This window comes from Camarhynchus parvulus, chromosome 5, assembly GCF_901933205.1.
Source record: "Camarhynchus parvulus chromosome 5, STF_HiC, whole genome shotgun sequence".
Lineage (NCBI taxonomy): Eukaryota > Metazoa > Chordata > Aves > Passeriformes > Thraupidae > Camarhynchus > Camarhynchus parvulus.
The window spans coordinates 8,228,762-8,246,367 of NC_044575.1; the positions used below are offsets into that span (position 1 = coordinate 8,228,762).

At 48.4% G+C, this 17,606-nt stretch overlaps 1 protein-coding gene across 1 annotated transcript; it reads left to right on the plus strand.

Moving 5' to 3' along the window:
• Positions 1-5,578: 5,578 nt before the first annotated feature.
• LOC115904062 (acyl-CoA 6-desaturase-like) lies at positions 5,579-17,293 on the plus strand. The gene is made up of 12 exons (XM_030949142.1): positions 5,579-6,036; positions 9,429-9,539; positions 10,531-10,728; positions 10,842-10,943; positions 11,438-11,563; positions 12,777-12,837; positions 13,168-13,244; positions 13,409-13,506; positions 14,074-14,170; positions 15,058-15,137; positions 16,179-16,304; positions 17,203-17,293. The coding sequence occupies exons 1-12, from the start codon at positions 5,830-5,832 to the stop codon at positions 17,252-17,254; spliced, it is 1,335 nt and encodes a 444-aa protein (XP_030805002.1). The 5' UTR covers positions 5,579-5,829; the 3' UTR covers positions 17,255-17,293.
• Positions 17,294-17,606: the final 313 nt, after the last annotated feature.

Consider the following 17,606-nt stretch of genomic DNA (forward strand, 5'->3'; position numbering starts at 1 on the left):
GCTCCTTCTGACATGAAATCCCTGGCTGTGATTGTTTTCCCCTCAGCAGATGATTCAAGACAAGCCATGGAAGCTCCTGGAATCACCAGCCCTAAGCAGGGAAGGTTTCTGTGTCCTGCCAGTTGCCAGCAGTGTTGTTTGCCCTGCCCTTGCCCCACTCAGGATCTCAATGGGTGTCTCAGAGACAAGAACGGGACCTTTGTCATGAAAACTGCTAGGGAAAAACCAGCTGCTGTTATAGAGTCACCAGCACCCTGCATCCAGCTGGGATTCCTGGCATCAATCCCTGCTGGAACACAATTAACCAGGTAAATGGAGTCCTTCAGTGCCCTGACTCCTTGTTCTACCTTCACTGCTTCCATCTCTGTATCTGCTGTCACCATCATGCTGTGACTCAGCTCCCCAGACTACCAAAACCACCACCATGAACCAAAACCACTACCATGAACCACCAAAAATCCAAGGGGAGGGAAGAGATGCTCTTTGGTTCACTCCTCTGATCAGCCTGCAAATCTGATGACTGGGAATCACCAGAATTTGGAGAAAATATACTAAAATTCCTTATTTCACTACCAAGATTTGGCTGCAACATGCTTTAAAATACCCAAGTGACCTGGGTGGTGAGGGATCACTAAATATTCACTAAATATTCACTAAATATTTGGGCATCTGGTGACCAGACCAGTAATCAAGGAAAGAGGGAGAGGGTTGAAAGGATTGCAGTCTTTCTTTTCTCCTTTTAGAGAAAATGAGTTACAATGATGGATGGTGAGGTCTGAAACCACAGAAAAAAAAATAAAAGGAAAACAACAAATGTTGTTGTTAAAAAAAAAACAGTTTAAAAGGGCAGAGCCTAAAAGAAGACTCAGTTCTTGGCTTTGATTCAGGCTAAGAAAAGCTGAAGATTACAGGCACAGGGGAATTGTGGTGGCATGATTTACAAGCTTCTGTCATCAGTGCAATTAAAACAGCCACGTTGATGAAGCAAATGCAGCAGGAAACCACTAATTTAGTCATTGTGTTACTACCAGGGAAGAGCTTGACAGCTCCCTGTAACACCATTCCTACACCAGGCTTAGGATCCACTGCAAGCATCTGTGTAACACCAGCAGAAGAGGGAGAACTAGAAATATTGCCTTTATTCTTGTTGTCTTATTGGGAATGAGCTGGAATCCTGGAATAAGTTGGCCTAAATGAGTTAGTGTTGTACCCAGAACTCTTTGTTAGGGCTGCTAACACTTCACACCCAAAATAAAATCTTGATTTTCCATACAAACAGTGTAACTTCATGGAGTATTTGCTCAGTGCTCTGCTCTAATAACTCAACTGACTGATAAATGCAAAAGTGACTGTTCAGATGCAAAAAAGACTCAGATTGTGAGGAAGGAGAAGCACCCAGGAATTACTCTGTGTAAGGGAGAAGATAAAAATAAGCTTATTTTTTGTCCTTCAGAAGTCATAAATTCAGATTAGCAACTGAGGGAGTGAGGTGGTGATTGTTTAGAGTTCTACACTTTTGGAAGCAAAACCTGAGTAAGGAAAAAAAGGAAAGGATCCCATGATAACATGGGAATACCAGCAGGACTTTCACTAGAAATCATTACAAGGCAGCATGAGAACAGAGCATTTCTCTCCTTATTCCTGGCCTGCTGGAATTCCAGTGTCTGCTGCTTTCTGAGTGTGATTCCCTCCCCTGCTCCCCTGGCAGTTTGTGCCCTGACCCTGATAAACCCACGGGCAGCCCGAGATCCACTGCAGAATGTGGAATCCCTGCCAGCCATGGCCACACAATGGGGATTTCTGATCCTTTGTTGGTTGTTTCCCTCCCAAAGTTTCTCAGCTCTCAGCCACTCTCCCAGGACTAGAGAAAAAGTGGAATATGTCAGAGTAAAAAAATATCAAGGAAATCTTTGGTAGCAGTTTGTTTTAAATGCATGGATGGCTACAGCATTCCCACCTAATAACTGGGTTCCCTCACCTCAGGCTCCAGCCCTCCATTCCCAGCCCAACTGTTTCCCACTGTGTTTGAATTTATTATTCAATTTATTATTTATTTTTATGTTCAGAGCTCCTCAGCCTTTCCCTCTTGTGAAAGACAGGGAAAACCTGGGGTCCTTTCTCTCCTCACATGTATTTTTTTTGGCAGAAAGGAAAAGGGTATCAAAAAGACTATTAAAAGTATTAAAAAGTTTAAAGGTGCAGCTAAATCTGATTTTCACTCTGTTTTCCTCCCCAAACCTTTAGTTCCTGCCTTCTTCCCCTTCAGAAAGCTGCTCTGTGTCTTTCCCTTGTTCACTGCTCTTTCCTGCTGCCTCCTTTTCCCACCACATGCCTTGGAGCCATCTGGCCTTACCAAGTGATGGTAAGGTGATCACCAAGTGATCTCATAACATTAAACTGGGGGAAAAGGAGGATTTTCCCTGCATCCATGAGGATTGCAGCACAGCTACAGGGCATTTCCATGTGCTGGTGCCAGTCTGCGTGCTGCTGTCAAAGTCTAGTCCTTTCTGAAAACCAAATTAAAAGAAACTCATCAGACCTTGGCAAAAAAAAACTTATCAGACCTTGCCTCCTACATAAAACTCCACAATGGGATGAGACAACAAATACAGAAAATGTTGTGGTTTTGCTACATTTTTAAAGTGCTTTCCTTGGGGAAAAGGAACTTTTTTTACATTAAACAATGCATGAGACAGTGTAAAGATACCTGAGCTACCAATTTTCCCTGCTTTTTCACCATTCCAGTCTACTCCAGTAAGAAATCCCTCACTGACTCATTAGCTGAAGAGCAGACATACCACTTCTGCAAAAACTCTTCCACTTCTACATCCCCCCTTCCCATACTTTGCTCCCTTTCACAATCCTCACCTTTTCTGCCCACATCTCGTGACTCTTTGGTTCAACTCAGGGCTTTTATGTCCCTCACACAAGCTCTTTGTGCTGCTAAAGCTACACCGGGCAGCGACCGCAGCCTTTCACCCACTTGGCCATAGAGCAGGGCCTGTTCTCTCTTTGCTGGGGCTGGTTTGAGTCCCAGGAGCCAAAAAAAACTCGGAACAAGCCCTGCCTGAAGCCTGACAGCCTGGCTGCAGGAGGCTGAGAGCAGCAGGGATTATTTTAGAAGCATCTTTCAATGGCTTGTCATTAAGTTATGGTGCAATTTTCCATGGGAAATATCCAGGTGGGGAGTTCTGGGAGCTGATCATGATTCTTTGTCCATCCACAGGTAAATTCCAAAATGGACCAACCTCCTTTTCAGCTTATTTCATAGAATCAACATAGAATCCAGGAATGGTTTGGGTTGGGAGGGACCTTAAAGCTCATCCCATTCCAACCCCCTGCCAGGTTGGATGGGGCTTGAAGCACCTTCCACTATCCCAGGTTGCTCCAAACCCCTCCAAACTGGCCTTGGACACTTTCAGGGATAGGGCAGCCACAGCTTCCCTGGGAAATCTGTGTCAGGGCCTCATCATCCTCACAGGGAAGGATTTCTTCCTGAGTTGTACATATGCAAGCCCATCTACAGGATTAAAATCCCCAAATTCAAAGAACTCAGCAAACTTTTGCCTCACCACAAGCAACAAGTTTCAGGTCCACCTTAATGTGGTGTCTGGCTGTAATTTAGTCTGATCCTTGTCACAGGGCTATTTTGAACCAAACTAAATAAAACTTGCATGTCTTAGCAAAACATTCCTGTCATTTCTGACTTTCCTCACCCCACACCACAGGCAAAGATTGTCTAACAGGCTGAAGCCATCCTGCAGCATTAACACCAGGCAGAAACAGAGGAAAGCTCTGGCATGCCTTGGCACAAAGCTAAAGAGGAGAGATTTGGATTGGAAGAAATCCTTCCCTGGGAGGGTGCTGAGGCCCTGGCACAGATTTCCTAGAGAAGCTGTGGCTGGCCCATCCCTGGAAGTGTTCCAGTCCAGGTTGGATGGGGCTTGGAGCAACCTGGGATAGTGGAAGATTTCCCTGTCCACAGCAAGGGATTGGAACTGGATGAGCTTTAAGGTCCTTTCCCACCCAAATCCTTCTGTGATTCTATGGTTAACCCTGTGGGTTCCTTCCCCTGCTTAGGCCCTGCTCTGCCACTACAGAAAGGATTAATAATCTTCCCACTTATTCATGCAAAATAATCACAGGAAAAGATTCCTATTACTAGGAAAGCCGGGGATCACACCTTCCTGGCCCTGGAAAGTGGCCACAGGTCCTGTCACAGGTAAGCAAAGCAGGGAAAGAGGTCTGTGTTGTTTTTTACCTTGCCACACCACACCTTGCATAACCTAACGCAGGAATTGTGTACAACAAAGTGCCCCACGGCAAGGAAAAGACGGCAAAGATGCCATTATCCCGTTAATAAAAGCATGGCCTGGGGCAGCAGAGCTCAACCAGCTCTGCCTGTGCCACAGCAGAGCTGTGAAATCTGGCAGCCACCAGCGGCAGCCTGGCAAATACAGAGCAAAACAATGCAGATTTCGGGCAGAACAGCAATAGCTCCTGTCTGAGCTCAGCAGGGAATACTGGGGTGAGAAATCTGGAGGGGGGGGGTAAGGCAGAAAAAGGAGAAAAAAGTAGGGAAAAAAGTAGGAAAAAGAGGGGAGGAAGGAAAAAGGTAAAAAAAGAGTAAAAATAGTAGAAAAAGAGGTTTAAAAAAGAGTAAAAAGGGTAAAAATAGTAAAAGGAGAGGGGAATGAGGAGAAAAGGGTGGAAAGATGGGAAGCATGAAGAGGGGTGAAGGGAAAAAAGAGGGGAAAGGAGTGGAAAGGAAAAAGGCAGGAAGGGGAGAAGGAGAGAAGAGGAGAAGGGAGGAAAAAGGGGCAAGAGGGGAGAAAAGGGGAAAGAGATGATGAAAGGGGGAAAGAGGGAAGAAGGGGAACCGGGAGAAAGGGGGAAAGGTAGGAAAGAGAGAAGGAGGAAAAGGGAGATAAAGGGAGGAAAAAGAGGGAAAAGGAGGGAAGTGGGAAAGGTGGGGAAGGGAAGGGAGAGAGAAGGGAGGAAGGAGGAGAGGGCAGAAAAGGAAATTAAGAAAAAACTAAGAAAACAGGGAAAAGGAAGGGGGAAAAAAGAAGGGAAAGGACAAGAAAAATAACGCGGGAAAAGGAAAAAAAAAAAAACTGGCGGGTGCAGCTCTTTACATCAGGAGCCAAAAAATCTCGAGGACACGAAGCTGGGAGCGGGAGGAGGAGGCGAGGGGCTCCCGTCCCCCGGCGGTCCCGGCCCGCAGCCGCTTCGAAAGATCGGGCCGGGCCAATGGGCGGGAGCGGGAGGGCGGCGGGACAGCCGGGATTGGCGCTGGGGCTCGGCTGATCCCGCCGGGAGAGCCCCGGCACCGGGCGGAGCGGAGCGGGGGGGATGCCGGGGAGAGGGGGCGGCCAGCCGGGCAGGGGAGGAGGAGGATGCTGAGTTTGGGGAGGGGGGCGATGCCGGGAGGGAGGAGAATGTCTGGGAGAAAGGATAATGCCGGGAGAGGGAGGGGATGCCGAGGGAGGAGAATGCCCGGGGAGGGATGCCCGAGAAGGGGGGTGCGAGGGGGCGTGTGGGTGGAAGGGGCCGAGCTTCCCTCAAAACACAGGGCTATGTGCGAGGATAAAGTGCATCAGTGCGGGGACAGCCAGCCTAGGGGGCACTTCCGAGCAGGCGGAGAGAAACGAGAAACAAAGAGAAGGGAGGACATGAGCGAAGGCGAAGGGAGGGAGCAGGGGATCAGCTGAGTTCAATCCCGCCAGGAAAGCTCTTCCCGTCCGGCACATCCCCGAGAGGCGCAGGGACGGCTTCTCCCCCCTCCTCTCCCACTCTGGTCAAGAAGACAAAGAATCGAGCGGCCCCATGGGGAAAGGGGGTGAGCAAGGGGGGGACTCGGGGGAGCCGGCGGCGCAGATCCGCTTCTACACCTGGGAGGAGATCCAGAAGCACAACCTGAGGACGGACAAGTGGCTGGTGATAGAGCGAAAGGTTTATAATGTCACCAAGTGGGCAAACAGGCACCCGGGGGGCCAGCGAGTCATCAGCCACTGCGCCGGCGAAGATGCCACGGTAAGGACCGACCCCCGCGGCTCTCCCGGCTCCAGCAGCATCCTCTGACAGCTCCTTCCCGCCCCGAGGGGAGCCAGCTGCCCGCTGTCCCCTGTCCCCATCTCCCCAACACCTGCTGCACACCCGGCTCAGCCCTTTCGCTGCTCCCAGCTCGGTTCAAGCGGATGCAGGTGCCCCCCCGATGGGTCGGTAGGGATTGCTCTGCTTAAATCCTGCTGGTTTGCCTTTGTCTCCTGCTTGTGCCGTGCCTCGAGCCCTGAATTCAGGAGCAAAGTGTCCCAAACGTCCCCTTTTCCAGGGGGCAGCTTGTGACATGCAGAGTCACGCAGCCAAGCACAGGGAGGGTTAAACAGAGGCCAGGCTGTGTCTCAAAGTTGCTTCTGTGAGGAGGCTTTAAAACAAGGAGCTTTTTAGCATTTTTTCCCCAGGAGAAAATTCTCTGGAGAATTTGGTTACAGGTTGCTACAGAAAAGAGAAAAAAAAAAAAAAAAGCAACAAACCAAACAGTAAACCATTTGCTGCTGCTCCAGCTGCTCCTTCGCTGGGTTCAGCCACCTCTCAGGTTTCAGTCAGAGATAAGAAACCAAACAACAACAAAAAAACCCCCCAACCTTGAAACAGGAACAAATTAGAAATAAATTGTTTGTTGTCTGGGGTTCCCCTCAAAACCACCTTCCTCAGAAGTGCATCCAGAGAGCATGTTCTCCCTTCAGGGCGTGTTAATGAAATCCAAGCAGCCTCAGAGCTCTTCCCAAAACGTGCAGAGACCAAGCAGGAACAGGAACTGCTGGTCTCCCACGGCTCCTGACACCTTGGCAAGGAGGAGGCTCCACATGAGACAAAATTTTTTGGCAGAACCTTCCTTTTCCATCAGCCCCCATTTCCCTGTGTCCAGTGGGTATTTTCCATTCTTTTCCTTGAAGCACTGAGCTGCATTTTGGCCCTTCTATCCCTTTGCAGTAAATCCTGTGAATGAATTGCTTTCTCCCTCAGAAAGATGGGCCAGGTTTTGCTTTCAACTGCTTAAACACAGAGCTGCTGAAACAGGAGGAGTTTGATTCCTATCCCCAAGAATTTAACTCCAGTATCTCCACTAGCAACCAAAAAGCATCTGTTACTGCAGAATCCTTGAAAGGGAGGCTGAAACACAGGTTGGTGGTTGCAGGATTGCTGGTTCTCCTCCCACCTCCCCAGGCTACACTGCATCCCACACTCCATGAAGGCATGGCCTTAAAACGCTCTGAAATTGTTGAATCACCACTCTGAGCACCAACCCAGGATTGGCATCAGTTTTGCAGCTTCCCTGTGGTGAACAACCATTTACAGCCAGAAAACCCTCTCCCATTCAGGGGGAGAACCCTCTCTGGGTTTAGTTTGGATTTTAGGAGGAAATCCTTCCCTGTGAGGGTGCTGAGGCCCTGGCACAGGTTGTCCAGAGAAGCTGTGGCTGCCCCATCCCTGCAAGTGTCCAAGGCCAGGCTGGATGGGGTTTGGAGTAACCTGGTCTATGGAAGGTGTCCTTGCCCATGGCAGGGGAGTGGAATGGGATGATTTTTGAAGTCCCTTTCAACCCAAACCATTCCATGGGTCTCTGATTTTTTTAAACACAACATCTGAGTCTGGGCCAACCTGTTCTGGTGTCACCTCATGCACAGAACACAAAGGCAGGGACACTTTGCAGTGTCTGTCCCACAAGTGTTCAGGGATGTAAAAGAAAATCCTTGTGCTGACTGCTGTAAGCAGTCCCAATGCTCAAGTACAGCTCATATCTCAATTACACAAAGCTTTTTTTCTCACCAAAAGCAGCTGGAATAACTCCCATATCCCATAAAACACTTCGGCTTATTTGGTCAGTAGATCACAAAGTTGGGAGGTCAAGTGCCAATATTACACAGCATTTCCCAGGGATTATCTTTTCCCTTAAGCTTTTTAGCTCCTGCAATACAGAACTGAGAACAATTCCAAAATTCAGGAACTCTCTTGTGTTTGGGACCTACTAGTACAGGAGCTTAAGCAGATAAACATAACAAAAATCCAATCCTTCCATCATTTGCAGGATCTCCAGGCAGTAAGCACCCAATCAGACCTCCAAAGACTTTTTTATTCCCAGCAGTTAAGAAGCATTAAAGAATGTTGATTCAGTATTATTTTATGTGTTACCCTCTCTCTTCCCCTTTTTTTTGTTTTCACCCAAAACTGCAGAGCCTTGCAGTAGACACAGGCTACTTCTCCCCTCATTCTGCTTTTCCTTCCTCTTTTACATCTTCTACAAATTGTTCCAGAGAGGGAAACAAGGAACCAAAGTCAACATTTCAGTGACCCATTTCTGGGTCCAAGTTTTGATTGATTTTGGAGGACTTTGGGCCCCAGGTTGTTGCCTGGCATTTTTGAACTCCAGATGGAGGGCAGCTCTCAGAAGGGTCAGCTGGACACAGGGAGCACTTTCCAGTCTGCCCTTTGTCTTTAGAGCCAGGAGGGAAATATTGGTCACTACAATTGTTAGGCAATGGGACAAAGGTGGAAAGGGTGGAGCACGGTTCACTTCACTCCTGTTTTTAATGATTTTTTTTTCCATACTCTCTTAGCACTTCATGGAACCAATCTTTCCTGTTCTCCCAGGTGAATTCCAAGAGCTGACTCCAGTTCTGTGCAGTGAGGAAAGGGCAAGAACAGAGTGAGGGTTTCTGATCTGGGTCAGTTTTCTGTCCCTGCTGCTGTCCTTGGGGTAAAAATTCCAACTGTGCCATGTGAAAGGATCTGGCCAAGATCTCACTAAGAGCATCAGGCACCTGTGGGATACAGGTGGACAGAAATATGTGGAAAGGGGAAGGATTAGAGAAAAAGAAGAGCCAGATAAACTTGTGAATGCCAGGATCAAAAGGACTCCACAAACAAGGCATTATTCTTCTGAAAAGTCACCACTTTTTCCTCAGCTGTTTTACAGCTGGGATCTCCAGGCCCGGCCAAAACACCCAGGAATATTTTTTGTGTTTGCAGTCACATCCAGCTTCAGTCACCAGTCAGCCCCTCTCCTGACTTCCCTCCAGGAGCAGACTTTCCAAGGGTATTTATATCCTAGGAGGGATTTGCACAAATTCCCCTCTGCCTACCTTCTAAGGGAATTAACAGGATTTAAGTACTTAGTTGCTTAGAAAGAATTTCTCGAGGTGCCTTTCACCATATGGCTGGATGCCATCCCAGGTCTCACCATCCCCAGCACAGCAGATTCATCAGTGGAATTAATGTCCCAAAAAGTGATCCCAGAGCTGGAGGTCACCTGGCCCCCTTTTCCACAGGTTCCACAGCTGCTGGAGGTGGGTGGGAATGATACAGTGAATAGGAAGCACATCTGACTCCTGGATCTCACACAGTTCCTCCTGTTTCCACTCCAGGATGCATTCAAAGCCTTCCACATCAATCCCACCTTGGTGCAGAAGTTTCTCAAGCCCCTGCTTATTGGAGAACTCGCTCCAGGGGAGCCCAGCCAGGACCGAGACAAAAATGTGAGTATTTATTCCTCAGCGGGGGTTCAGGCTGGCTATTCCCACCATTCTTTCCCTCTTGGGATGCTCTCCAGAGAGGAAGAGGAGTTCTCAGTGACTGAACATCTCCGTGTACAGTATTTTCATCGTATCATGGATTCAAATATGTGTGGAAAGGGGGGTGACACTTTTGGCTGCACAAATATTTTCTTTCCCGCAGAACCACCAACAGCCAATTTCTGGCAGCCCATTCCAGGCACCCAGACTGGACTGAGCCCATCCTGAGGGGAAATGGGAACTGAGACGTGGAATGGGAAATGTGCACCAGGCCTGGTGACTGTGGTCCCTTCTTGCTGCTCCTTTGCTTGTGACCAAGCTCCAAAACGCAAGTCCCCAGATGTCCCATTTTGGTGGCCTTGCTAAGGAGCAGCAGCCACTGCCCATCCTCAGGGCAGCTCTGTATCCCTGCTCATCCATTATTCAGGCCCAGAGCGTGGCACAACTGGCTCTGCCCAGGAAACTCAATCCTGCCCCGTTGTTTGTGGCTGGCCTTGATTGTGATATATCTGTGTCACTCACAATAGAGGGGACAACACTGGCCCCCAGTGACCCAGGAATGCCCTTCATGGATGGCTGCATAGGAGCTGGCCCACGGACTGAATGGATGACGGGTGATAGTGGGTGCTCATTATGAGAGCTCTGGAATTAGGCACAATAGCACTGAATTCCCTCTTGCTCCAGCTTCTCCTTAGTGCTTAGGAAGCTCATTCAGACAAGAGTCATCAGGTGATGTGACACTCAACAGAGCTTGGATTACTCTCCTGGCTCCAAGCCCAAAAGGTTAAGATGTGGGCTCAGACCAGCCAGGATGTTTATTCATAGGAATACAGGGCAAAAAGCTGGAATATAGAGCCAGGATCCTTGGCCTGGAGCTCATCCTTCCTCCATCCATCCCACAACTCAGTCAAGCTCACTCCCAAGCCTCACCCTGCTCTTGCCTGTCCTGTTGCAGTCCCAGCTGGTGGAGGATTTCCGGACCCTGCGGAAGACAGCAGAGGACATGAACCTGTTCCGAGCCAGCCCCTTGTTCTTCTCCTGTTACCTGGGCCACATCATTGTCATGGAAGTTTTGGCTTGGCTCATGATTTCCTACTTTGGGACCGGCTGGATCACAACCCTCATCCTTGCCTGCCTCCTTACAACTTCCCAGGTGACAAAGAGAGATCTTCCTCTCACTGCCAATGCGCTCTCCATCTCCATTTCCTTCCTGCTTAGCTCTGATTCCCAATAGCTTCTTAACTATTTGATTTCTTCCTGTCCCAGGCCCAGGCAGGGTGGCTGCAACATGATTTTGGACACCTCTCTGTCTTCAAGAAGTCTTCCTGGAACCACATCGTGCACAAGTTTGTCATTGGGCACCTGAAGGTAAAGGGGATTATGGAGCCAGGGAATTCTGGGAATGCATCACTTTGGCTGTGGCAGAGTAGGAAAGGGAGGCTCTCAACCTTCCCACAGTGAGCAGAGGCACAAAATAAGTTGGTGACCATTGCCCATGGAGCAACCTGGGCTAGAGGAAGGTGTCCCTGCTCATGGCAAGGGGTTGGGACTAGATGAGCTTTAAAGTTCCTTCCAACTCAAATAATTTCAGGATTTTCTGGGAAGACACAGTGACCTCTAACTCACTCAGAGTGTGTTTATTCTGTGTTCTTTCAATATGGATGATCCTTAGGGATCCCTCTGCAAGCAGCAATCTCATAGCAACCAACAACTCCACCACTCCCTGCTTGCTGCTCTTTCCAAAGCAAATCTCACTTCAGCCCCAATTTGACTCTCACCACTTTAGTTCCTATAAATGATTGGGTAACCCCACCTTGGGAGCAGCTCTCTGTGGATGAAAACTCCTCATTCTCCTTGCCCAGGGAGCCTCTGCAAACTGGTGGAACCACCGCCACTTCCAGCACCACGCCAAGCCCAACATCTTCCGGAAGGACCCAGATGTGAACATGCTGCACATTTTTGTCCTGGGAGACACACAGCCCGTTGAGGTAAGGAAAAGTGGGGAAAACATGGAAAACTACTGTCCGAGAGGGCCCCGAGAGTGGTTGCGCAAATCCAGGAGTTGGCTCCCACTGTTAGACATGACTTACACAGGCAGGACTTCCAGGAATGCTAGAAAGGAAATGCTTAATCCAGGGATTTCATCTGGCTACGTGGTCTGACAGCAGTTTGGAGCCAACCCTTGGGCTGAGGAGCAGCATTGACTACTAATTCCCAATCCATTTCCTGTGCTGACCACAGGAGAAAGTGTCTTGGGTTACCTCGGGAAAAATAATGCAGATGGGGCTGGAGAGAAAGCAAAAAGCAACTAAAGGCCACTTCATATTGCTGGCTTGAAGTACAACATGAGGGGGGAATACAGTGTTCCTCAGTATTCCAGCAGGAGCATTTCAAAACTGGCCTTCCATTTCCATAGCAAGTATCTTCCAGCATCAAGTGATTTTAATTTTAGTTCTATCTACCCCTCCAGAGCCAAAATATTTACTGCCTGTTTATAAAAACCTACCCAAAGCACTTAAATCATAGTGTTTTTCACAGTGGAACAAGGATTTCTAGTTTTAAAAACAAAAGAAAATGGACAAGCAGCAAAAACAACACAGGGAAATACAACATTAAAAATAGTTTCTCAGACAGATTTTGTATTATTGAGAAAGCAGACCATGGTTCTATTACTTAAAGGAAAACCTAAACATTTGTGATAACAGGGAAAAAATGGATTTCTGCCTCAAAATATCTGACATTAGGCTAGAAACAGTCTATCCCAATATTCTCACATTGGTATAAAAATCCTTTCCCAAATGATGCCAAGCACACAGCCTTGCAGAGCTCAGCCCAGAGGGAATAATGTGCCTGATTTTTTGGTGTTACAAGCCTTCCCTTCTAAAAAATCAGACTTTATGCCTATCACATTCATATTAGTAAAGATGGAGGTGCTGGCAGCTCTTCTCAGACACACAGGCATGGCAGAAGGTGAAGTGCATCAAAATTCCATCAAGTAAATAGAAACTATCTTTAAAATTTGAGTTTACACCTAACACAATGACAAAGTTAGGACATTTAATCATTCTGAATCTCTTCTTACCTGCTCGTGGGAATTCAGTCAAAACTCCCTGGTCAATAAATTAAGAATTATTGCAGAGAATCTGCTTTTACCTGGGAATGTCCAAATCCCAGGCTGAGCTGTCTCTTTGTGTCCTGCAGTATGGCAAGAAGAAGCTGAAGTACCTGCCTTACAACCACCAGCACGAATACTTCTTCTTCAGTAAGTATCCACCCTCCTCTCTTCTCTTTTCCTGGAATGCCACTTGTCCTTTCCAGCCCTCACTGTGTGAGCAGAGCAACTCCTCAAATCCCAACTCATCCCACCCTTCCTCAGGACCCTGTGCAGGTCCCAAAATCAGCTCAGGGATATCCAAGCACCTGGAACATTGTCCCATACAGCAAGGGAATGTAAAACAGCTGAGGCTGGGAAAAACCTCCATGTGAGAGGCTCCATGGAAAAACTGCATGTTCCCAGTTCCATGGAGCGGTCCCTCATGTCACACACCTTCCCACCCCTCTGATGGCCAAACCATTTCCCTTTGCCTTGCAGTCTTCCCACCTCTGCTCATCCCTGTGTATTTCCAAATCCAAATCATCTCGACCATGATCAAGCACAGGTTCTGGGCGGTGAGTGAAACATTCCCTCCATCCTTACGGGGTCTGGCTGGAAACTGGAGCAGAGAGGGAGGCCAGGGGGCAGGCAGGAATTACCCAGTGTTCCAAACATCACCAGCAAGGACCCGTTATCCAAGATGGGCAAAGTGATGCCTGGTGTTTTCTCTGTCCACCAGGACCTGGCCTGGGCCATCAGCTACTACCTGCGCTACTTCATCACCTACATCCCATTCTACGGCGTCCTGGGATCCCTGTGCCTCCTCACGTTTGTCAGGTAGGGCATCCAGGGCATCCCTGCTGCTCTTCCATCCCTCCAGTGCTGTTTGAGCCTGGCCTCAGCTCTGCTGTGTCCCACTGCTTCACTTCCCTGTCAGCACCTCTGAGTTCCAGCTCCTCTGGCACTCTCCCTGCACCTTTCCCTGCCCCGTGATGGTCCTGCCAGGTTTCCCCTGCCTTTCCTCATTCCCTCTTCTCACACACTGCTGATCCCACTTTGGTCATGGCTGGACCCTCCCAGAGTGCCTCATCCCACCCTCTTCCCAGCAGACTGTGGAGGTAATTCTGTGCATGTTCCAAGTCTGAAATCAAGCTGGAAAACTTATCACAACCAGCCCATTATTCCCAAAATATTTGAGGAAACTCAAAGTGCAAGAAAAAAAAAAGCGAAATTGCAAAATTGGACCATATGCTTTTGCAGAAAACAAGCCTGGAACAAAGATGATTCCAGGCAATTCCTTGTCAACATCCATCCAAGTCTCTGCTGCTCCCTGCAAACCCCGCTTTAATTACCTGATGTCCCCATGTCTGGTAGAAATTCTCATGATTTTTCCTGGTTTTGCAGGTTTCTGGAGAGTCACTGGTTCGTGTGGGTCACCCAGATGAATCACATTCCAATGGAAATTGATTCTGAGAAGCACAGAGACTGGCTGAGCTCCCAGGTAACTGGAAGGGGGGAAAACCACCTCTACCTCACCCCCAAATGGGATTTACTCAAAGAGTATGAGAGTTACCATCACCCCTTACTAGAATAGAGTTGTCCTGTCCATTACTTTTCCCATAAAGATGTTCCTCCCAGAGCCAGCAGTGCTGGGGAAAGACATGGAATTCCAAAGTTCTGCAATTACTTTGACAATCAAAAGGTTACCTGCTGCTGTGATGAGTGAAGCTGGATGTGACTGCAAATCCAAAAAACATTCCTGCATGTTTTGGCCAGGCCTGTAGTTCACAGCAATGAAACAGCTGACGAAATAATGTTGACTCTTCATTTTGCAGCCTGCCTTTGTCCTTTTGTTCTGGAAGATGAGTTCTCCCTTTCCTCTTCTTTATTCTAGAACCATATTCTTGATATTTTGGCAGTTCTATCTCCCTGCAAATCCAAGTAAAATGTGTGAGGGAGGAACCCTATCAAAAATTTGGTTGAATTTTAAGAATATTAAGAAAAAACATCTAACTTTATGATCATTAATGGCAAGAATACCTAAGAAATATTCTCAGAATATCACACTTAAGGCAAACTGAGCAATAACTACACAGGGATGGGGAAGCTTTGTGTCCATGTTCCTCCTGTTTTCTACCTTGGTACTGCTGTCAACCCTCTGATCTCCAATGGGAGAGGCTGAGATTTAGGAATCTGGGCTTGGGGTGCTACATCACTTCACCACCAGTGAGACTTTCATTACCTGAGACCCTGAGGAAGGATTAGAACTCCCCTTGCTGCACCTGGCCATGGCAGGCTCTGCACTTCCAGAGCTCAGGGAAGAAGAATTTCACCCTGATTTTGGGATGAGCCATCCCTAACCCTCACAGCTCTCTCTCTCCCTGGCAGATGGCAGCAACCTGCAACATTGAGCAGTCCTTTTTCAACGACTGGTTCACCGGGCACCTGAACTTCCAGATCGAGCATCAGTGAGTACAGAGCTGCCATGGTGAGGGCACTGCCAGCTTGTCCCAGCCCAGGGGAGGGAATTATGGGCTGGAGAAGGATTGTATGCCCAGGAAATAGAGCCCCAGACTACACAGGCATGGAACTTGTGGCTGCCCCATCTCTGGAGGTGCTCAAGCCCAGGCTGGATGAGGCTTGGAGCAACCTGCATTAGTGGAAGGTGACCCTGCCATGGTGGGGCAGGAACTGAATGAGCTTTAAGATCCCTTCCCATCGAAACCATTCCATGATAGTGTGCTTCTCTTACAGCCATGACATTTTTCTCTCTTGCTTCAAAGCTTTCACTCTCACAGCCTTAATTTAGGGTTTAATTAGGAGTTGTTGTTATGCAGCTACCAGTTGCAAAGGCTGTGGGCTCAAATCCCAAGCATCCACCTCAGAAAACTCCCCTCCCCTAAAGCATTCCAGTGTTTTATAGAGTGTGGAACTGTGTAGGATGCTGGGTACCAGATTCCAGAAAAAATATGGAAAACAGGGCCATATGGACAGTCTGTTGCCAATAGCAACAGCAAATGAAAAAGAAATGGCTTTTAGGGTGACGCTGGCTGGTTTGGGAGCAAGCTTAGGAAATCTTCATAGAAGAGCATAGGGCAAGGTGCCCCCAAAATCCTTCTTTACCTGCTTCCACAAGTAGAAAAGCAGGTCACTGGGAATTCAGTTCAGCAAGAAACAATTATTCCTAGAGGAAATATCAGCCATCTCTGAGGCTCTTCCCTCACTCCCACTGCCCTCTCATTTAGTCATGTCCCTTCTTGCACAAACTGGCTTTCAGTGTGTCCTGTGCATGGCTTTGCTTTGAGGCAGGACAGGAAAATCAGTTTTCACCACCTCCTTGAGACAGAGGAGTGTAAAGCAGGGTTGTCTCTGTGCCTCCCTTCCTTTGTTTGTGCAGTTTGAGGAGGAGGCACCAATGATGAGCCCCTGAGGATGCAAATCCTAATGCCCAGCCCTTGTCACTTGTCTCAAGAGTCTTCTCAGCTTTGTTTTCTCTCTCACCTCTCCAGCCTGTTTCCAACAATGCCACGGCACAACTTCTGGAAGGTGAAGCCTTTGGTGAAGTCATTATGTGCCAAGTATGGAGTCCACTATGAGGAGAAGCCTCTCGGGAAAGCGTTCGTAGACATCGTTGGGTAAGGCCCTCCTGAGCCCACCTGCAGCTCATTTTTCCAGGGACACCTGATATTTTCTAGCACAGAGGATCCAGGACATGGCAGACCCTTCAGAAATTTGTGTTGTTGCTGTCAAAGTACCAAACACTTGACGTTTAGACAGGTACAAACCTGATTGTGGCATCTGGGGACACGGTGGCTCAGCAGTGCTGGGGTTGATCTTAAAGGGCTTTTCCAACCCTAATGATTCTGTTTTTTATACCACCCTGCTCTGACAGCTGGTGGCTCCTGCTGTTGGGACCTGCCAGCCGATCTCCTGCTGCAAAGTGAGATGAATCAAAGGGAAACCGGTCAGGTTACAGCCCCTGCTGTGTCCCCTGAGAGCTCTGCCAGCAGCAACAGGCAATTCCCTGCAGGCAGAGCTGAAGAGCATCTAACAGTCCTTGTCAGCAGCCACGGTGTTGATGTTGCTGTCTCAGTTCCTCCGAGGGGAATAATTCATGGCAGGGAACATGAGAAGGCTCTGCAGTCCAGGCACCTCCTGCACAAAGCACTCTGAGCATGGGCAGATTGAAGTGGGGTGGCCACAGTGGGCAGGAGAGCTGGTTCCAAACCTGCTTTTGTCCCCAAATCCGGTTAGGACAGGGCCACACAGCACCAAGGCACAGTGGAGTGAAGCCTGGAGGCTCCCAGGAGAACTTACAGCCTCTTCCAGTGCCTAAAAGGGCTCCAAAGGAGCTGGAGAGGGACTTTGAACACAGGTCTGAGGTGACAGGAGCAGGGGGAATGGCTTCACACTGACAGAGGGTGCGTTCTGTGAGTGTGATCCTGTGATTGATATTAAATTCAGTAACAGCCTTCATTGCAGGAAAAACACAACAGAAGCAAGATTCCCAAACTTCTCCTTTTCTTCCCACAGGTCCCTCAAGAAATCTGGAGATCTCTGGCTGGATGCTTATCTCCATAAGTGATCATGAATCTTTCTGGGGAGGTGTGAGTGACCGGGAGGGATGGGGGGGACGTGGGGGGGATTCACACTTGTGTCTTTTGCTCTCAGATCTCAGTCTAAATCCAGGGTTGGAAGGGAGTTTCCTGTCTTGCCAGCTGCTTCTGGTGCAGGCCCTGTTCAATCCAAACAGATTTAAAATGTGCTCCAGAGGGTGGAAAGCAAGGCCAGCAGTGCAAATGTTTAAAAAAGGGGCATTAACATCTGACCTTGACCTTCTTTTCACAAGATTTGTTCTCATTCTGCCTAAACCACACAAACCCCGATTCACACCTAAGGGGTTTTAGGCCTCAGTGAGTGTTTGCGATCCAAGGACA

Bases quoted from the DNA above. Each gene is read 5' to 3' on its own strand.
- LOC115904062 (XM_030949142.1), top strand. From the start codon at position 5,830: ATGGGGAAAGGGGGTGAGCAAGGGGGGGACTCGGGGGAGCCGGCGGCG. The intron at 10,944-11,437 runs GTAAAGGGGATT...CTCCTTGCCCAG, and splicing joins TTGTCATTGGGCACCTGAAG to GGAGCCTCTGCAAACTGGTG. The intron at 12,838-13,167 runs GTAAGTATCCAC...TTTGCCTTGCAG, and splicing joins GCACGAATACTTCTTCTTCA to TCTTCCCACCTCTGCTCATC.